Source organism: Pteropus alecto, unplaced genomic scaffold (assembly GCF_000325575.1).
Source record: "Pteropus alecto unplaced genomic scaffold, ASM32557v1 scaffold76, whole genome shotgun sequence".
Classification (NCBI taxonomy): domain Eukaryota; kingdom Metazoa; phylum Chordata; class Mammalia; order Chiroptera; family Pteropodidae; genus Pteropus; species Pteropus alecto.
The window spans coordinates 16,077,564-16,100,253 of NW_006443138.1; the positions used below are offsets into that span (position 1 = coordinate 16,077,564).

General features: G+C 34.9%; 1 protein-coding gene across 4 annotated transcripts in view; it reads right to left on the reverse strand.

Moving 5' to 3' along the window:
- The window catches only part of PPFIA2 (PTPRF interacting protein alpha 2), a 423,368-nt gene extending 406,047 nt beyond the window's left edge, over window positions 1-17,321 (reverse strand). For 2 of the 4 annotated variants that reach the window (XM_006923795.2, XM_006923793.2), the window contains exons 1-2: window positions 16,456-16,750; window positions 11,990-12,240 (exon numbers count right to left, since the gene is read on the reverse strand). In XM_006923795.2, coding sequence (XP_006923857.1) covers window positions 11,990-12,238 — 249 coding nt within the window. In that variant the 5' untranslated portion in view covers window positions 12,239-12,240; window positions 16,456-16,750. Of the gene's footprint in view, window positions 1-11,989; window positions 12,241-16,455; window positions 16,751-17,270 lie in introns of those variants that run through there. The other 2 variants (XM_006923790.2, XM_006923792.2) reach the window with 2 other exon arrangements.
- Between the last annotated feature and the right edge of the window lie 5,369 nt (window positions 17,322-22,690).

The window sequence follows — 22,690 nt, forward strand, 5'->3', positions numbered from 1 at the left end:
TATATACATATCAAATAGTGGTAGTCATATTATAACATCACAAAACTATCCATATCATTTCTTTTTTGAAACCTGGCTTAATTTAGGCAACAAATGTCTTAGTAAAAGAACATAAAAAACGTAAAAGAATTGGAATTTGAAGTTAAAAATCTTAGACTAATATCCCTTATTCATATCTTCAAAACAAGCAATTTACATTCTGATCGTTCTTGCTCTAATTTATAAAATATTAAAAATGATGCCACCTCTTAATATAAAACCCACATCATTTTAGAAGGGGCTTTGAGGTGCAATATCAACCCTAACCTCATATATACTATGATGTTAGTGTTATAAACACTTTAGCCATAAGGTTCTATACATTATATTTTTCTCTTGTTTGATCAAAATATTTAATATATGTTGTCTAATTTTTAAGACTATATAAATTGACAAATAAGCACAGAGTAGATATTACAGAGAATGTGTTCTACAAAATATTGTTTTTCATTTTATTGTTTAGGATTTTTGAACAACGACCAAATACCAGATACTGTCGTAGATAGAAAATACAGCTATGAACCATTAGAAAAGAATCTCTCCAATTTCATGGAACAGAATTTAGTGGAGAGAGAAAGAGCTCATAAACAAGACAAAGAAATATAACATATACTCAGATGGTTATAACTGCTATGGAAAATAAGGACTGAAAGTATTAAGGAGAGGCTATGACAATTTTAAATAGGATGATCAGTCATGGCCTCACTGAGAGAACATGACATCCAAATGAAGCCTCTGAGGAATTGAGGAAGCAAGTCAGATGGTGGTAGGGCAACTTTCCCAGGCCTAGGGAAGAGACAGTACAAAGTCCCTAAGGCAACTGAATGCCTGACATGTTGAACAGCAAGAACACCAGGGTGGTGGGAATAGAGTGAGAAAGAGAATAGCAGATGATATCGGACAGATAAAAAGGAGGGGACAGATGTTAGACCTTAAAGTCAGTTTAAAGACCTGGGCTTTCACTTTGAGATGATTTCAGAGATTTGAGCAGAGATGAAACAAAACATGATTTATCTTTTATCAGAATCAGGAACTCTCTTACTGTTCTTTTGGTAACAGACTAATGACATACAAGGACACAAGCAAAGAAATTAGTTAGGAAAATCCTATCTAATCCAGGTGAGAGATGGTGACTCTGACTAGGATGGAGTTGTAGAGGTGATTATAGTGGTTCAATTCTACGTATACCGTGAAGATAAAATTGAGAGACTTAACTTCCAGATTAAATACAGAATGTGAAAGAAATAGGAAACTAAGGTTTGGCCTAAGCCAACAGAAAATTGACAGTGCTGTCAACTGAGATGCAGAAGACTAAATGAAGATCATGAATGTGTCCAGTTTTGGACACATTTAATTTCTGCATTTGATAATATGAATCAGAGGATCAGGGGAAATGTCTGGATTAGAGATATATATTCTGGCATCATCAACATTTAGATGATATTTAAAGCCAAAAGATGGAAGCGGTCATCGATGGGGTAGAGATACAAAGAGAAAAGGTACAGAAACTAAGCCCTGGAGTAATCAAGTATTAATGAGTCAGGAGATGAGAAGTGACTAACAATAAAGACTGAGTAATGACAAGTGACGTAGGAAAAAAAGAAAACAGGCAATTGAAATGCGCTAGAGTCAAATGAAGAAAATGTTTCAAGAAAAGGAGAGATCCACTATTTATACTGATAAACAGGAATGGAGATGGAGAATTGATCATTGCATTTATCAATATGGAGGTTATATATAATGTTCGCAAGAGCAGTTTAGATGGTGATGGGTTGAATGTCTGACTTGAATGGATTCAAGAGAAAATGGGGGAAGAGAAATTAGAAAAACAAATGTATAATTTTTTTTTTTAATTTGCTGTACAGGAAAATATAAATAGGGTAGTAGTTTGGTAGGGCACGGTCATTAATAGTTCTGCCCCCCGCCGACCCCTGCAGTGGGAGAAATATAAGACTATTTCATACTGTTGGTTATAATCCATTAGAGTTGAAAACACTGATGATGTAGAAAAAAAGAAGATGAAAGTTTTATCCTAGAATAGCAAGAGGGATGATATCTAGAACACAAGAGAGGTAGCTGGTCTTTTCTAGGAACATATATAGTTTATCAGAGTAGAAGATTAAAGGCAATGAAATAACTAGAAATAACGGTTAATTTCAAAGAATTTACAGATAAATGTGATATTCAGTGGATTACAGGAATTGCCTTATTGCTACAATGTATTCCTAGGAGCCACAATTATTAAGATAATATACAGCATAGATCTCAACAGCATTATACTGTAAGCACTGAACCTGATACAGAGTAGGCACTAAAATATGTGTTGAATAAATAGTAATTGTTTATTAAATGGCTATGATTAAATTAATAAAGCCAAGGTATATGCCCTTTATAATCCTTTGAAATTAGCAAAAGTATACAACATATTAGAGAGAACTAGAACTAGAATTACCTCACATATATAAGTACACATTGTCAAGACCATTGTCAAAGGATTTGGCAAAGATGAAAGTAAAATCAAAGTAGTATAATTTCTAGGTAAATACTTTTCTTGGAACCCATAGTCTCTTGCTTATTAAAAGGACATAATGGGCTATAAATTATACTCAGTACATAAAAAGATAAATTTATGGTATCATAAACATGAGTATTTGGGAATCCTTGAATAATTATGTTCAGTATAATTATACTAACAATCATTTCACATTTCATTAATAATAATTTCATTTGCCTTGTTAGAACTTAGGAGTAGTCATGATTAATGCTTTCAATGGCCCATATCTCTTTAAGAAGGTTTCCAGACAGGTTTAATACTTCTTTAAATCTAGATGAACATAATGAGATGAAGGAGCTGGCTTGGCTAAGAGTAAAACAACCAGTAAGCCATGGATGGAATCCTGGTGACTACTACTTACCAACAGTGTGGTGCCAAACAAGTTATTTAACCTTTCTCTGCCTTGGTTTTATTTGTAAAATGGTGATAATAACAATGACATCATTGGAATGTGTTGAGTATTAACTGAGATGATAAATCTAACCAATTTAATGAATGATCTAGATTCAGAAATCAACAATATTATATCTCCTCAGATTCCCTCAGGTGAAGGAATGAAATGCAAATGAAATTTCAGGCAATTATCTTAGCTTTTCTGCTCATGCTTAGAAAATAAATGATCTGTCATTTTGTTTCAGAATTACAAAGCCTAACAATTTCATAGTTCTAGTTCAATATAGGCCTGCATAATATACAAAGCCCTGAGCTCCTGTGCAACATAAAGCTCTTGTCCTCAGTTTAGGCTTGTTTCTAGCTTTGAAGTCTGCACTGGATGGGGGCGTGGTGGTCTCTCTTTACCTTGACATCCTCCACTCACAGTAACATTTTCTGACAGTTTCAGAGTCAGGGCCTGATAAAGGGAAATTGGGTAGAAAGTTCAGAGTGGTATGTGACTGACCCAGTTGTCAATCATGGTCAGGGCTTTCTGAATGGCAAATATACAATCAATAACCCTTCTTCTGGAGTGTGTTTGTGGCTTTCTCAAAGAACCCTTCTGTGGGTTCTTCCCCAGGTTTACTTGACATGCTCTCAGTCTCTTCTCTAGTATCAGTCTCTCCATATGCCGCTCGTTGTTCTCTATTTAGGAGCCTAAGCTTCTCACAGGGTACTCATTCTGTGGATTCACACAAAGATAACCCTCAGCAAGCTCCCCTTTGGAGGGTCCCATTTGCTCTTCAAAAAGTCACCAACTCTTATCTTGATATTGGAGAACTTTCAGCTTCTTAATATACAACTCTTCAATCTACCATAGAGGCAGCACATCTCCAGCCACAGCTCTGGGTTTTAGACTTCAGACTCTATATCTTTCAGCTTTGAAGGAAACACATCATGCTCTCTGAATGTTTTCCCTGAAGCCCTCACTTAGCTAAGTTGAAAAGGAATCTCTCCACCCTTCATAGATGGAGTGTTAGATTATGCACAGCAAACCAACAGTTCCCCAAAAGCTCGCCTTCTAGCTTTATCACCTCAAACTTTATAGAATCTTAAAATGGAGTTTGAGCTAATGCTGAACTTATTAGTGGGATTATATCTTAGCACCTCCTGAAAGTAAAGTCTTACACCTCACTTATTTAGCCTCCCCTCAAAGAGAAAGAAAGACTTCCATTTTAATATGTGGATACTTAAATAAAACATTGCCTGGAATAGTGAGAGTGTTCGGAAATGTTAGCAATTGCTATTATTCATCTTATCTTTATTATATAACATTTTAAAGAGTGGCTAGATGAGAAGTTGCCCTCATAAAAACATTGGAGAAAAAAGTCAAAAAGATTTATAAACCAAGGCAGTTGGGTGTCATAAAAGTTAAGAGAGTGGGTGTTTTGTTCTGTTTTGTTCAGAAGGGAGTAAACACAGTGTCAACTTTTGCAGTGAATTTTAATAAAACAAACTAATTACATTCGTTGATTGGTTCATTCTTTGAGCAGCAACTTTGAGGGAAAGCCAGACTGCAGTTGCTCAGTGAACAGAAGATAAAGAAATTGAGGTGGTGAGGACAAACAAATTGGGAAATAAGTTTACAGAAAAAGAAAAGATAAATTGGTAGCTAAGCAGGGACAGGGTTTTTTGTTTTTCTTTAAATTAAATAGATTGGAGTGACATTTGTTAATATGATTATATAAGTTGCAAGTATATAATTCTATAATACATAATCTATATATTGCATTTTGTGCTTACCACCCAAACTCTAGTCTCCTTCCATCACCAGATGTTTGACCCCCTTTACCCACTTTATCCTCCCTCCATCACCCTTCCACTGTTTGGCTTTTGTTGTTATTGTTATTGGTGTTGTACTTGTCATCATTTTACTTTTAATTAATAGATTTTAATGTTACAAAAAAGCCAGTTGTGTGTGTGTGTGTGTGTGTGTGTGTGTGTGTGTGTGTGTGAAAGTGGGGGAAGAAGAGGGAGAAGAAGAGACTGAAGATACTAGAGACAGAGAAAAAATAATTGAAGGAGGAGATGAGAAAGTGGAATCAAAAACTTAGGGAAGTAGTAGTCCTAAACAGGAAAGGCAATCTTAGTAGTCCTTAAGATTGGAGAACATAATAAAGGCAATTATGAGTAGAAATAAATGTATAGTCATATGTGAGAAAAAAATGAATATTGATGGAAAACATACCTAGTAGCCTAGAAAATGAATAGTTATAGAGATTTAAGGACATGAGAATTTCAGCATAAAATAATTAATAACAATGTTTGACACAAAGATTCAAAGGGCATAAAGAATGAAAGAGATTTAATAGATTTGCAAATATGCATTCATTGATAGAATACAGGAGTGTGTTTTTAGGAGAATGGTGATGATAGAAGCCTAATTATAAGGATGAAAAAGAAAAGAGACATAAATAAAGAGAAATAAAGAGCTATAAATAATGAAAAATAAAGGCTGCAGGTGAATATCATTTCATTTAGCCAGGGGAAAAAATAGCTAACTGGTAGAAAGAAAAACAAATTAAGAAAATAGAATGACTACAGTAAGAGGCAGCAAAAGGCACAGCATCTTTCTCTGACAGTAGCAAGGGATAAAATGGTTTGTGTGACGGCATTAGGTTTCACTGAAAAGAAGGAAGCTCAACCCAGATATGATCTCAGCACAATAGGAAGGGATGTTGTTTGACTTAATCAAGAGACACATGAGACCAGCCATTAAGGAAGTAGAGAATTTGGGAAAACTATTTAGAAGAGTATAGTTAAGAACTAAAAATCAATCAATCAATCAAGGGCTTCCAAAATTTGATAAAGATTGTAAGAGTAAGGATTTTAGTGCTTTCAATGTGTGCTAGTGTTCATGATTACCCAGTAAAATTGTGCGGTTAAGGTTGGTTAAGAATAATGATGATAATATCCATGGTAATAATAACAGCATCGATAGCTACATATAACATTTACTGAGCATGTACTATCTATGAGGCATTGCACTGATCATTTAACATGTTACAGTTCATTTACTTCTTATAATGATCCTATAAGGAAGGTTCTATTATTATTTGAATTAACTACTTTGACCAAGGTTATTCAGCTAGTAAGTAGCAAGCCAAAAAGATACCTAGGTAGGCTGACTCCAGAATAAAAGTGACTTCTATCATCCTATGTAAGTTTCACTTAAATATTTTACATTTTAAAATGTCGAAATGTAAACATATTCCTCTTCTACACAGGTAATCTCTTTAATTTAATACCTCTACAGAGTATATACTAGCACATCCGAATTTATGAAGAAAAACTTCCTGACATTTTATAATGTTTGGGGTTTCTGAAGCCATACATACATCTCTTTTCATTCATTCCTAAGGGAAGATATAATCCTTCCTTCCAATTAAGGAAACAGAGTTTCAGAGAAGTCAAGTAATTGAGCAATGATTTTTCAGCTGGTAAGTGGAAAGATTCCAAGTCGAATTCAGATCAGAAATTCTGATTAAAGCCCAAAGCCTCGGTCATTCAGTTCATTACCAGTCTTTGTTCCCTCTTTCTCCTCAATATTCCTTCTATTTCTATTGTCTTTATCAGATTCAGGGTTTATAATCCTATTTCAAATTCTCACACTTCACGAGAACTATTACATTATCATGATAAACTTTCCCTGACATAATAATGACCCAAATGACTCTCTTAGCTTATATTTGTGGTAAATCAATTGCACTGAGGGTCCCGTGTTTTATCCCTCCCTGTAATTTTGCCATGTTATTTTGTATTGTTTTCCACTGTCTCTGGGCTTGGTCAAGAGATAATGTACCAAAAAAAAAAAAAAAAGACCCAAGCAGAAGCTTAAAGAGCACTTGCTTGTTTCTGCTTTGCTCTTACTCCTCTGCCACAAGCATGAATGATCCAGCCTATTGCAGTATAAGACATATGCATACAGCTGAGCGGCCCCAGTTGGTTCAGTAAGGCCATCCACATCAGACAATGGTCAGTTAACATAGAGCTAACTGAGCCAACCTTTAGCTAATCAGTGGCATAAATGAGTCCAGGAAAGATCAACCAATCCAAGTGAAGATCAACTGAATTTCATAAAACCATATTTTCTCATGATACTCGGGTTTTGTGTTGTTTACTATATAGCATTATTTTAGCAATAGATAGCTGATACATGAGTATTACATAATCTATCCTAAATCAAACAACAGAATAATATTCCTTTCTTATTATCATATCATGTCACCAATTCACTCAAAATTCTACTTATTATCCTGGATACAAACTCCTGTCCTTAGCTGTCACCAAACATGAACAGGTCACACTCCTCCACTGCCACTATATACAACTTCATTCCTAGCCTACAACCCTTTGATAAACAAATTTGTTTTTCTTCTTATTTAATTCCTATTTAGTCTTCTTTAAAGAAAAAAATAAAAAAGGGATATTACTAGCTCATCTGTCTCCTTTGTGCAAATTAGGGACCCCTAAGCCTAACCTAAAAAGCTGAGTATATGCTGACTTTCTGTCCCCAAAATGTTCTTGAGCAGGGTCCTATTACTCTAATGCCCTACATAAAACATTTTTGAGTTATTTCCAATCTTTTATTAAAAATAGCTCTCTAATATCACTTTCTACATGAAACTTTCTGTAGTTAATAACATACCAATATTACAGCTCAAATATTTTATGTACTTTTATAATCTCCTGGTATTATATTAATTTGTATCCATTTATATATTTTTCTAAGTAACTCTACTCCCTAAATTCTCTGGGAGCCAAATTATATTCCTTTTCTTCCTATCCTCTTTACAAACACGTGTAACCTTTTAACAGTACACAGAAGACCTTTACTATATGATAAATAAGGTGATAAAAATAAATTTTAAACTTTTATATATAATGACTCTTTGCAATGGAAAGCTCACTGCCCTTAACTATTTTAAAATAGTTTTAATAAGCATATTAGTAATTGACAAATATTTGCCATTTTCAAAAAATGTTAGATGATTTATTTTATCAATATTCCTAACAAATTGTTGTAATGCTCACTGACATACACGCATAGAAATTAGTTTCTTTTGGCATTCTAGATAAAACAAATACAAGCATATTCATATTTAATGCTTCAGAAATTAGTTTGTACTTATATTATTACTTCTACTATTTTGTTTAATCATCATAAACTACCCTATGAGATATTACAATTAATCATTTTTTTGTAGTATGAATATCTGAAGTCCTGACTCAGGTTGATGATGTATGGTAGAGTCATAATACAAACCATATCTTCCTATTTCGATTGTTCTTTCTACATCAAAATGCATATACATTTAGTTCTGGTTTTACTTTAAAAACCTTTACTGCTGATACTCTACCGGTTGAGAGGGCTGTAGATGACTAACATATGCTCCTGTTCTCAAGGAACTTATAGTCTGGGTTGGTAAACAGGCATACAATCAGATAATTTAATGATGATATGGTAAGTGATAAGGGTAAGGAACACAGAGGAAATGTACTTGGGGGTTCAGAGAAGGCTGCATGGAAAAGATAATATCTTGGCTAGAATGAGAAGTGAGCCAGAAAAAGATATTGAGGAGGAACTAATGTAGATAGAGAGATGAATATGCATGGAAAAAAAAAGACCCTGGAATAGCATGAAGTTTGCGGGGACACTGCAAGCAGTGCAGTATTATTCAAGCAAAAAACATTACGCATTTGCAAAGGTGGAAATGTTAGAAGATAGAACAATGAAGAAGTTCTGGCCAGGTTCAGAAAAACAGAAAATGAATAGAGAGATTTGAGAGTTATTTAATAGATTAAAAACAGTATGGCCTAAAGATGACTGAATTCAGAGATGAGAGAGAAAGCACCATCTGTGAGGTCTCTTAGGTGAGGAATTCGAGCAGATTTGGTTGAGGAGGCAGATGATAACTGAGTTTCTGGCATGTTGAATTTGAGGTTCTGTGGAATATTTAAATAGATCTGTGTATTAGTAAAATAGAAAATTGAGTGTGTAACTTAGAAGCATCAGGCCTAATGTGGAAGTATCAGCATTCTTAAACACATTTACACCCAATCACACAATGAAGAACTAAACCCTGTGGCTGCAACACACTTTACACAGTTAAGGTTGTTAAAAATCATTACTGCATTTGTTCATAAAAGAATGATAGGAGAGAGAGTGCCGAAGGCAAAGTACCAAATCATCAAACTGTAAAAGTATTACATAGGCAATTTAAAACACATCATGTCATGAAGTTTGACTCTGCTTTGAACTCTTCCATGTTTGCTAAAATAATTTTTATTTTATGTTATTTTAGTGGTTTTCATTTTTATTTCTGCCTGAAAACTCACATTTATGGTAGTCATTTTCTCCTGTAAGCTAAATGTCAAATGTGATGCCACTAAACAATGCAGGTACATTACTTACAAAATATTTAAAAAGATTCAAAGATACCAATTAAAGAAGAATATATTTCTATTACTTACAGAACCTCTATAGCTGTTAAGGTACAGATTAGGTTATGAAAAACTGGCTTTAAAGAAATGACAGGACCATCATTGTCTTAAAGACCTGCAGACTACTAGGAGAATTCTATATTTATAATAGTAGAATACAAATCAATATTGAAAAAATGTGTCAAAGTATTTGTAAAAGAGATTAAAAACATATCCATAAATGTACAGGTTCATAATTCCTAATGCATAATTCCAAAACCTATTCACTCTACAAAATGATATCTTATTTCTAACTGTGTTGCAAACTTAATTGGTGGCAAAACCAGACCAATATTAACATGAGACATTAATAGTTTATTTTTTCCACACAATAGGCATATTCATAAGAATTATCTTTATATATGAAAATGTGTAATTATAGGGTGCTGCCAGAATCCATTTGGAGCCCTGCTCCATAAGTTACATTATATACACAAAAAAAATTAGGAAAATTCTGAACTCTAAAACACAACTGGCCCCAAGGGGTTTGAATAAGAGATTGTGAACCAGTATAACTAAAATTCAAAACTTAAAATTTTAGGTGGCATTATCATTTAGATTCAATACAACAGAATTGCTAGAATTAAAATTTTTCATTCTTATACCTTTACAAGATTTATCTATACAATATCATTATGTGTGAAAACCTTTTTATTATTTTTGCTTTTCCCAAAAAGGATCTGTTCTACACTTTATTTTTATAACATTCTAATGAAATAATCACATATAGATACAGAAAGATTTAGAAAAACAAATTATTCTTAGAATCACTTTAATAGGGTTAGGATCTAAATTGACAGCATTGGGCCTGAATAAAATGTGAAAAGATAAATGTAGGGGGGACACATGCATATTCCTACACTTAGGACTAAAAAGTCAACTTACAAAGAGTAGGGAAAATGGAAACACATGCAGCATTTATGCATCTCAGTTATAAACATCATTTGACTACTGTTCAAGGACATACTGAAAATATGTTGACCTTGCCCCAAAATATAATACACTCTTAGGCTCTTTAATGAAACACTCTCTCCAGGAAGAGAAATAATTGTCCCATTCTATGCTTGTCACAGAAGACAACAAATAGTGATTGGTTCAGGGACCACACTTTAACAATAGCATTGACCAACTCAAATAATCCTAGAAGAAGCATGATGGAGAAATCACCTTTTAGAAATCACCTTCTGAAGAATAATTGCAAAGACTGAAATACCTAGCTTGAAAAATATAATTCTTGGTAAAGATATTTGATAGTTGTCCTTGAAATGAATCAACTCATTCTGTGTAATTAAACGAATCACTGTACCAACAGGTGAGAGTTACTGGAAACATTACTGTATCTCAAAATAAGACAAACTGAGAATAAAAAGGAATGGGAGAGAAAATTATCAATATAGAGTAATGGGATTACCTAATGGGGATATGACAAAAGGTGATCCTTTTTATTCCAAAAGCAATCAATATCTCAACATCACAATATAAGTTAATAGTATAGCTGGGTTTAGAATTTAATTAACTTTGATTATATAATTTTAATATTTATGAAGACATAATATTTACAAGACAATTTCATGGAGAGAAGTCAACTCTTAAACATTTGCTATACTGTCTTTAAAGCAGAGGGCTAATCAAACTTGTATTTACAAAAAAAATATAGTGCATTAGGGTGATTATTAAAAATCTCATTCATATTCCATGCTTTTTCTCATATCTAAAATAAACACAATTATGCTATTCTTAAATAAGATAATTAACTCTCTTTAACATTGTATATAAATAAGCTACAAATCCTTAAAATATTATGTTCTTTTCTATAAAATAAGGCATTTGACAAAAATATACTAAAAAATAACTAATCTAATAATTTTAAGTTCGTGAGAATAAGACTAAACTTTTTTTCTTTTCTCCAATTCCCAAAATATTAAAAAGAAACTGGTTGAAATGTTTTTTGAGGGGAAAGGGTAATAAATCAACAACTCCAATAATTTTTAAGCAGGTGTTAGGCATTTTTAGAGAAAGACAAACAGAAAATAGACAGTAGACATCCAAACTACTATCATTTCCAGAGAAAGAACACATAACTGAAAATGAAAAGTACATATTTCTAAGTGTCGTAATTGTGTTTAAAAAGCAAGAAAGAGAAAATCAACCATTCTCATTTTCAGGTGGTTAAAAGCTGATCGACGGATGATTTTCTACTCCCACCAAAACATACAGATAAAATTTTCAAAAAAACAAAAAACAAAAAACAAAAAAACGAATAGGAGGGAAGTCTCAGTAAATTTTGTTACCAACATACCATGATTTTTTTTTGAGGCAAAGTTTCATGTGAATTATCTATTCTTAAATTTTTCTCACCAAAACATTCATATCATATATCTTAAAGTGAAAAGTAATTATAAGAAGGAGAATAAAGTGAAGCTTAAGTCTTATCACATTTTCAATTACAGTAGGAAGGACAAATACTACTAGGAAGCGTACCTGTGGCAGGGCTGAATTGAGCTGTCTCTGGAGCGAATCTCTGTCGTAGATGACATCTTGCAGTCTTTGCTGAGCAAGTGAAAGACTTTCTTGGGTCTCCCGAAGGGTGTCTAGAAGACGGTCTCTTTCATCTAGCATATTAACCATCAGCTGCTCAAAATGAGAGTCCGAGTCGGAGCCACTGCTTTGGGACCCCCTTTGGCTCATTGGGGTGTCCTCATTAATCGTGGGCATCACTTCACACATCATTGCTTAAAGAAAGTAAAGGGGGAGGGAAGTCTCAGTAAAGAAATAAGTTCCAATAAAGCCACCTGGCCCTCAACTCACCAAATGCTTTGCAGCTCATTAGCCTAATTGTCTCTTTCTTTTACCCACTGCTCCAACTCCAGCCAAGCTAAATATTTTGACCTCAATGAAAAATGATTCATTGACTTCCTTCAACCTACATGCTTTCTCTGTTAATGACAATCTATATATCTCCGGCCTACAAAATACAGCTTGTTTTCACTTACTGCTGATTTTTTTTTATGATTTATCTCACCTAATTCAATTTATAGTAACATGTTACTACACTTAATTGATCACCTCTCTTCACCTGCAAGTTTACAAATCCCTTAGAGCTAATACCTCCATCTTATCCTTATTTGTTATATTGTTAACGGCAAGCACATTAAGTGTGACACTTAATGGGTGGACAGTAAATGATTTTTGAATGACTTAAATAATTAAATTAATTAATGTTCACTCTTGTTAGAAAATCCACAAAAATAATTGAGTATTCTTTTTATATAATAATCACCTTTTATGTTTTTATTTTATCAACAGATTTTTTTCATACCAACTAACTTTAAAGCTTCTTAAGTTTACAACTCCCATTTTATTATTTTGATATGCCCTCTTCCTAAATTCCTTCAGTAGTCTACACAGAGTCAAGCAACTGAATTAGATATAAGCTTTATGAAATAGACTGAGGTACATAAATTTGTTTAGGTTAATATGCTACTAATTACACTTAATACTCCTTTGTTTCCTGTGAGCTGCATTGTACGGTTTCCATCCAAACAATACAAAGTAACACTCTTTGAAATATTCCACAAAACAGATGCCATAAATTACATTAGCTAATGTAGTTAGTAACTTCACATCTCAGCTGCTTGTCAGAGGCTCCCAGTCATGAAATAAATGAACTCCTCAGAATATTTTTAAAATCATTTATTAATTTGATTTAAAATAACACAAACATTAGGATGTAACATGACCTATAGTGTGACATTTAAAAAATCAGAAATTATCTCATTTTCTCTTGTATTTTCTATCTTATATTTCAATAAGAATCAAACCCATCTCAATTTCAGTTGTTGTACTGAGGCCAGGAGCTATTAATTAGAGGGCTCAGTTTTGCAGAAGGCTGATATGGAGAAAGGCTGGTTTGGCTGTTGATCCTGAAGCATTCTTTGGTTTTAGAATGCAAGGTCAATTCGTTTTTCTGCCTACATATTCCTGTTCTTGGGGAAAATATTTCTGGTGATATTTTCAAATAAAATGTCAAGACTTAACAGCTCAGTAGTTGATTACTTTTTATGTGGTTCTTATAGACTTATTGAAGAGAGAAATTCAATTATCTGTGAATGATGTGGTCAGGGTCCACTGAAAACTAGGAGAAAGTTTTAGAAAGAAGAAAGTATTGTGTGACTGATATCTTATGTAAAAATATTAAAGAAGGAGATTTTTAGAATAATTCAAGATAATGCTTTGAATTACTGTTTATTATTCAAAACACTGGGCTACCTAAAGGTGAGAAATTGACTTGTACAATTTCTTATTCACCCTAAAATAAATAACAGAGTAGAAACATAGGCTGTATTTATACACACGTGTGCATGAGCACACACATACACTGTAATTATTGCTAAATAATGATAAAATATAATATTTTGCATTTTTTCAATTTGAATTTTATTAAAATACTATCACAAACGTAGAAAAAAAGACTCAACTGCTACAATTTTTCTTTACATTAATTGGAAAGGATTGGAAAACAAATACAAAAAATGTTCTAACACATTTCAATATTTGAAACAACTAGTTCACATGCAATACATGAAATATACACACTGAACAGCTGTGTCACTCTGAGAAATCATTACCAGAAGCCAGTGTGTTTCTTTTTGACATTTAACAAAATACCGGGAGAGGAAATGGCAGCATTGTGACAATTTGTGCTAAAACACTTGTAAGGTTTAAATTTTAGGGTAACTTAAACATTCTTAAATATGTATTTTAAGTCATATCCTTCTTGAAATTAAGCCATTAGCCCATCTTCACTCAGAATTACTTAAAATAACTTTAAGTTCCAAGTAAAAATATAACTGCAGTGATTACCTTGTCCACAATTTTCTCCTGATTATACTACCCTAATACTAAAAAAGGTTTGTTGTCACCATGGGACATTAATACATTCACACACTTTAGGCTCTTAGATCAGTATAAAAGCTGGTCTTTGATTTAGTCAGTCCAAAAATGGTATGATGAGAAGCAGCTTAGAGACAGAAATTCTATTAAATCTACACTCAAAATTACTTGATTTAATTTCACTCCTGTAGCATGTGAACCAGTGCAAGTAGCTTCACCTGTCAAAACTTCAGCTTTCTCTTCTGTAAAGTAGGGATAATAATCCATGCTTAAAAAAATAACACCACCACCACCACCAAAAATTCCTGTTTTAAAGCTCTGGTAGGTTACCTGAGTGAGATCACACAGTTAAAAAAAAAAAAGGGCTATTACATATTTAAGTATTTATTTCTATTGTTAAGTAACCAACATTCATCATTGCAGAAAGAATATTTTACCTTTATGATTCTTATTGCTTCCATGCCTAAAAGTTTAATTCCAGTGGGTACCCTGAACTCTCCGAATCCAATGGAAAAAAAAAATTAAACTATGCAAAAGTTACTTAGAAAATAAGATGAATAAATGCTGCTTTTCTGCACTAACAGTCATCCAAATAAGTAAATTTAAAGTCCTCTCAACAAAACTGGAAGAAAAAATGTTTCTACAAAAAATAAGGCCACTTTCATAAACTACCTTAGTTTCTTACAATAGAACTCAGATTCTTATATAAATTACAAAATACTTATATAATCCTTAAAATATATTATAACCTATTTTCTTAAATGCACATTTTAGGTCTTAAGAGCAACCAAAAATTTATGTTCATTTTAAGAGTTAAACACCCTTTTATAGAATGGATGGCAGCTGAAGCAATTTGGACAGTATGGAAGGCTATAGTCAACCAACTTCTAGTATATTTCATCCTCATATATCACTTTTAATTTTTATAATTATTTTCAATATTAAAACTGCATTGCACTGCATAATTCCTGAAAAATCAGGAAGGACATCCTAACACTTTGCTTTGGTATTTGCTTTTTCGTCTCTCCCTCCTCAAAGTCAACTGGATACATGAATTATGTTATCCTCTTCTAGATGTTGTTGCCTTATTCATTAAATTACTAAAGATTTCAAGACCTAGTACAAGTTATTTTGTTGTGATGGGAAAAAATAATGATAAACCTGGCTGGTTTAATTACCCCAGTGCTTAAATTTATCTTGAAGAATTTTATACAAGGAAAACCAATTCCTTTATTCTGAGCATATAACCTTGACTGTCTTCTAAATCTCTCAAATTTCAAAACAAAAGTTTTGAAGTGGGGTCATTACCCAAGGACTTTCAAAATCCAATGTGTTTCTTAGCAATATATGCCCTTCGAGCAGTACCTATTCAGACATAATAGTATTACTGAAGGTTTTTTTTTTTTTTTCTGTCAATGAATCACTTTATTTAGGCAGATCACTAGGATTTAGACTCTAGTAGAGGCAAAGATGCAATTATCCTTGGTAGTTTCTTCTGCAAAAATTTAGTCTTAAAAATTAGCCCAGCTCCATTTCAGTTAACCTACAAAAAAGTAATTCTGTGAGAGAAATTCTAGGCATTGTCTGATTACATTACATGAATATTCCTCCTCCTATTTAACTCTTTGAAATCCTCTGTCCTCAGGAAATATTATTATCGCCTCTGATGGAAGCATTCTGTACTTTCTTTACCTCATTGCATTTACAGATGACCAAAGAGCCAGCTCACCCCACATGGCTGGACAGTTATCTATCAGCCACACCCCCCACCACCCTGAAGAAGTTGACTTCATAATTTCCACACTAAAATCCTTCATCTTGCTCAGCAGGAGAGAGCCAAGTAGGGAAGAGGTAGAGAAATAGAGGAGGGATTGGGGATGGGGGGCGGGGGTTCGGGGAGGCTGGTCCAGGAAAGCAAAAGGTACGGAACAGTAATTGGCAAAGAGGAAATTGCATCTCATCTTCCCTGGGGGCGGGGTGGGGCCTTGGGGGGAGGGGGTAAAATAAAAACAACGCGGAAGGGAAACCAGGTAACTCAAATACAGTTTCTGTACCTAATGCCTGTAATTTCAGGTCCTGCTTCTTCAATTGATCAACGATAACTGCAGTCTCGGGCTTGAAGAGAGGGGAGGCTCACGCCCGGCGCTCCTGGACCATTTCCCTAGCAACGGGAGGAGAAAAGCAGCTTAGACACTCGCATGCCCCGGCGCCCTCCCGGAACGTGCTCCGGCTCGGTGGCGTGGCAGCAACTCGGCATCTTCCCGCGGCTCCGTCAGCAGCCAAAAGGAGAAACGTCCATGGGAAAAATGGCATATTACAAATTTTGCTTTGGGAAGCAGAGCTCGGTTCAGACCATTGTCAAAGGGAAGAGAGGGGGAGGCGGCTCTTAAAGCAGCAGCGGCCCCTTTGCCAGAGCAGCCGCAGCTCTCCGCGTGCAGCTGGAGACGCGGGGCGGGGAGCCGGGAACTGGGGGCTGGGTTTGACTTGTAGAAACTTAACCAAGCGGCGCTGCTCCTCTTTTTCGTCCAAGCCACCTGGAGGTATCTACCCAAACGTGAGCTTTGGGAAAAGGCGTGAGAAGTATCTAGAAGGGAAGTTCTCCACCTAGTTCCCTACCCAAAGCCCCTCCAGAGTTTATGGCTAGGAGTTGAAAGGCTAAAGAGAAGCAGGACAGGTCCCTTCTTGGCCCCTAGCCTGTTTCCGCGCTGGGATATCTCATTTCACTTAAAAGAGGCGCTCCTTCTCCGGAAAGGCAAGCAGTCAGCACCCACCCTCTCCCCCCTCGCCCCCCGCCTCCCCGACACCCAGTTTCTCCTCCCAGCCTCTTTGCGAGCCTCGTTGCTTGCATCAGTCGGCCGGGAGAACCAACCTGCTGGGAGCCGGAGTGGATGCTACAGCATCTTCTCTCCTCAATTGCCTCGTGCTGTTTCTGCTGCTGCTCCTCCTCCGTCTCTCCCCCCTCCTCCTCCTTGGCAGCCGCCACCTCCTCTTCCTCTGAAACAAGGGCTTCCCCTGGAAGCTGCTGCAGTGGTTTCCACCGTCCCTTAAATAAATTCTGAAGTAATCACGTCTTTGCTCTCCTCCTCACGCACACGCGCTCACGGATACACACGACTACCCCACAGTCGCTGCCCGGCTGCTGGAGCTTGCGCCGGTCCCAATGCCCCCGGCGAAAGAAAGGGCTGGGGAAGGGCAGGTATGGGAAGGGGGTACGCTGTTGCTCGCCAGGGCTTCCTCCTACGCAATGGTCTTTACAAGAAAGCGTGTGTCAGCCCGCGCTCCTGGGGTGGGGAATAGGCTTGGGCACCTTTTGGCTTTCTGGCCTTCGAAGTGCTTGTCATTTCTTTAAGCAATTTCCTTCTGCCAGGACTAGGGCATGGTAGTCATGATTGTAAAAACCTGAGTCAATCTAGGGTGTGGCGGCATCTGTTACTTCTACCTTCCAGCTCTTCTCCATTCATTGCTTTGGCGATGAAGATTGTAGGTTAAGTACCACCTGCTCTAGTAAATTTCAGCTCTGAGCAGTCTGGTCTCCATCGCGTTCCAGTTCCCCTATACTTATACCTTCCTTTACCTATTCTCCTTTTCTTCTTCCGCTGCTATCCGTTCACACGGACCCATCCCATCCAAGATAGGGAAGAAGTAGACCAAACCAGTACCTACACTAAGCAAAAAAAAAAAAAAAAAGAAAACGTTTCAGTGAGGGAATGTCACATATCCTAGTTTTAGTGAAAAGAAAGAAGGCTTGCAGGAAGGAATTGGAAGACAGATTAAACATTGGGAATAACTTGGGGGTTTGTGCAAGAAATCCAAAAGGTATATTTCACTTTCGTGTAAAGAGGAGTCGGGAGCTAACTAAATGATATTCAAATACTAGCTCCCTTAAATTAAGTACAATGTTCAAGAGACAGATCTTTCATTCTGGGGGTAGCATTTAATTCAGTGAAATGTGTAGTCAAGCTCATGTACTTACCCCCTTCTCTTCCAGACTGTTATTCGAATTCTGCATCACAAGATAATCCTATTAGAATTAAGTATAAGAGTGATATGAAGATTTATATGTCAACTGGAACACATTTCTCAAACATAATGTGCATACAGATCACTCACGGATCTTGATAAGTTGTAGATTCTTATTCACTAGGACTGGGGTGGACCCTGAGATTCTACACTTTTAACAGCTCCCAGATGGGACCACACTGAGCAGCAAGGATCCAGACTACCCAGTTAACCCAACCTTTGATGTGACTTAAACACTCTTAATCATAAGAAACCTGTTAACTCACAAGGCAGCCCCAGCCATTTTCAAATAGATATGATTTTATAATAGCTTTATCATATTAATCAGATTTCAGTACTCATAACTTTCAGTTTCTGGAATTCCCCAGAAGATATAAAAATGTCCTTATACAGTTAATATGTCTCTTTTTCCAAGAATTGTTTCCTTTTTAAACCTTGGTTCTAGTTTCCTTGGTAAGCAAGATTTGTAAATTACCATCTCAGATATTCTTACCATTTCCAAGAAGACTCTTGATTTACCTGACTCCCATTCACATGTCAAATAAAAGTATTAATTCTGAGTGTAATCCCCACATTTGGTTGACACAACAGACTTGAAAGGCTACCCCATAGCTGATGTCACAGAAAGGGAGAATAATGGAAGGCAGAAAATAGTCATGGAGTAAAAGGTATTTATTAAGAAGATATAGTCTTCACGGTTGCTCTCTTCTTAGAAACTATATGTTCTAAAGTAATCACCCCCAACGCCAATGCAATTTAGCATGCAAGAGAATCTCCAAAGCACTTGTTACAACACAGATTTCTGGACTTGTCTCCACAGGTTCAGATTCAGTAGGTCTGTGGTGTGGCCAGAGATTTTTGGATTTCTAATAAGTTCCTTAGTAATTCTAATATTGTTGGGTCAGAAATCCCACTTTGAGAACCACTGCTTAAATAAATTTGAAGAAATTTTAAAGAAAATGGTATAGAACAAGAAAAACAGTGGATAAATATTTTGCATTCAAGGCAAAATATCTTTCATACAAATATAAAATCAATTATTATGCTGAGATTATCATCTGCTCCTACTGGTTTTTGATAGCCAAGGATCAATGACTAAGATGAAATATGCTTATCTCCTAAATAGTCAACTAGGTTTAGGCAGAGGTAGAAAAAGCCAGCTCTTTCATGATTTTAGAAATCATGAAAAGGTGATGTTTGCCTAACATCAAAAAAGGATTTAGTCTATAAAGGCATGCAATATATTAGCCACACTTATCAATGCTTCTACTGCACATTTATTTAAAATATGAGATTTTTGTCTGTATTTTCTTTTAAGTGGAGACTGTCACACAATTACTCTCATTTTTACTGTGATAGCTAGTGGTTCTATCTCTTTAGATTTTTTAAATATTGCATGGTATATTAGTAATATAATGATCATAATAATAATAATAGAAAGAATTTGTTTTATTTAAATCAAGGATAGGTTTGTTTGTAAAAATAAAGTTTACTGAAATCAAGCACCAAAGAAAATGGGTAGTTAAGCATGGGTCACAACAATAACAAAAATTTAGTAAGTGGCAGTGATTTGTCTTTTAAGTGCAAGGATAATTTTCATGCAAAATGAAGCAAATAATACTACCCATAACATACATGTCAACATATATCACCTCATTTCAACTGTAGAGTTATCCATTTATAAAAATATTTTGCCTATATTTACAACAATTTACATTAACATTATTAAAACAAATACATGATATTTTCTGCACTTATGCTTACTATTGAATTTAAAATTTAAGATGGATTTGAATAGATAATAAAAGTAACTCCTACCATACACTTTACCTATAGTCTTATGGGAACATGAATTTTACTTTATTTTCATTAGACAATAAGGTCATGCAATATTATTGCACTGTATTATTTAGAATAAGCAACAACTACCTTCCCATATATAATGAGTCAAATCCAATTGAAGATAATTTTTCACTTTCTCAGTATTCCAAGGTGAGAGGTGGTCAGTAAGCTATTTTCTTTCGCACAGTAATGTAGGTTCCTTTCTTGTCTAATCCTTGCCATTTCCTTGAGTTTTGTATCCAGATGGTAGGAAGAGAGAGAGGCTGAAGGAAACACACCCATTTCCAAAATCCTTAGTCCAAAAATGACGCATACTTTTCTCATATTCCTCTGATGAGAACAACTCATGTGGCAATAACCAATTACAATAGAGGCTTAGAAAGTAGTCTAGCCTTAAGGCTGGAAAAAGAATGAAGAGGCTTTTGGTAAAAACTTAGCCAGTTTTCCCCACCCATTGTTTGTGAAAGTAATATGGAAATAAATATGTAGAGAATATGTTATGTTTAAACTTTCTATTATGCATATTTTAAAAAGGATTAAATGTAATTAATTGGAATTGATCGTAAAATTAATACCCAATTTTATCACAAATAGTGAGCACTGTTTATGATGTAGGATTCATGTTTCTTATTTTTTATGCTACGCATTACTCTTCTTACCTGTCTACAAAAGCAAACTAGAGAATATGAAAGCTATACTAAGCACAAGTAGCTGACTCTTGTGGCTTCAAATGTATTAGCATCAAATTAGCATCAAATTGTTGTGAAAGGCTACATTAATCAGCTTTTATCTCTGCATTTATATGGGATAACTGTAAAATGTAGCATTTCGACAAATAGTCACTGAGATTTCAACTCATAAGTAAAAATATCTTAGTGTTATGGGACAGCAAAAACTATTAGTTATTTTCTGAAGTCAAAATGTGATAAGAAAAGACAAGTTTCAGAGAATTTTATCTGGCATCATTCAATGCTATCTGACATCAACCTAAGAGCAATACAAGGGCACTAAAAACAAATAAATTAAAATAATGATGTCTTATGAAATAACTTTTTCTTCTTTTTTAAAGGAAAAATAACATTTCATAGGAAAAAAAATTGATGTCCCTCTTTAATCCCCTATGAGATAAAATATTAAGAGAAAAAATAAAGAATTATAGAATTTTATGCTGAGAGTTCTAATCTAACTCTAACTCTACAGATGAGTAAAGTAAAACTCAGTATAATTAATTCCTGGATTTTCCAACTGACATATGTGAAGAAACTAGGCAGGTACTGCCTGACTTTAGATATCTACTTTTCAAATTTTAGATATCAAATATAAATCTTTCAGAATTTAACTCAAAATTATTTGTGATTACCTAATTAATTTGATCATTAACATTACCGATACCAATCCAATATTTCTTTGAATCGATTGGCAAACACAAATAAAGTGGATGAAGTTGAAATCAGTGATTACTGCCATTCTTTGGATAAGAAATCATTGGGGGAAAAGTCAACAACATGAAAATAAGCTTTTCTCTAGTGTTCATCATTTAAGACATGTATAAGCAGTCATGGATAGTAAATTAAACAATGAAAATAATTGATATGGATAATCCCAATTTTGGATATAGTTTAAACACCCATAGAGCAATAAAGAATAAAAATGTATACTTTACAAAGACTGTGAATAGATGACAACATTCTCAATATTAAATTAATAAGAATAATTTAATGATAAGAAATCCTAGATAGTAAATGTTATATAGAAAGCTCTCTTTAAAATGACAGTTATATATATAATGCCTTTAGCAATTAACTCTTGTTTTCTGTTCAGTCTTAAATGGGGTAGACTCAAGTTCTTATCTCCTGAATTCAATGGGGAGGTTGGAGGGGGATGTGAGAAGTAGAAGGGAGGGGAAGACCATGTGTAGAAACAACAAATGTTCTGGCATGTATTACTGAATAAAAATTACTCCAAAACTTAGTAACTTAAAACAACAATCATTTTCTTATTTATCATACTGTCAGTGGATCAGGAATTTGAGAATAGCTTGCCTAGATGGTTCTGGCTTGGAATCACTCATGTGGTTGCAGGGTGACGGTGGCTAGACTGAAAGAGTGGAGATGGGGACAGCTAAAGCAGCCAGGACTGGCCAAGAGATGCTCTGGCTCCTGCTCCCGCTCCTGACCTCTCCTCTACCCTCACCAACTCCCCCTTTCCCTTCCCCTCCCGTCATCTCTATTTCTCTCTGTCTCTGTCTCTGTCTCTGTCTCTGTCTCTGTCTCTCTCTCTCTCTCTCTCTCTATCTATTTCTATCTCTATCTTATCTCTCTTGTCTTAGCTTCTCCACATGATACTGCTAAATGGAATAGCTAAGGCTTTCTCACAGCATGGCAGCTTAAGGGCAGTCAGACATGGCAGCAGAAGTCAAAAGCAAGT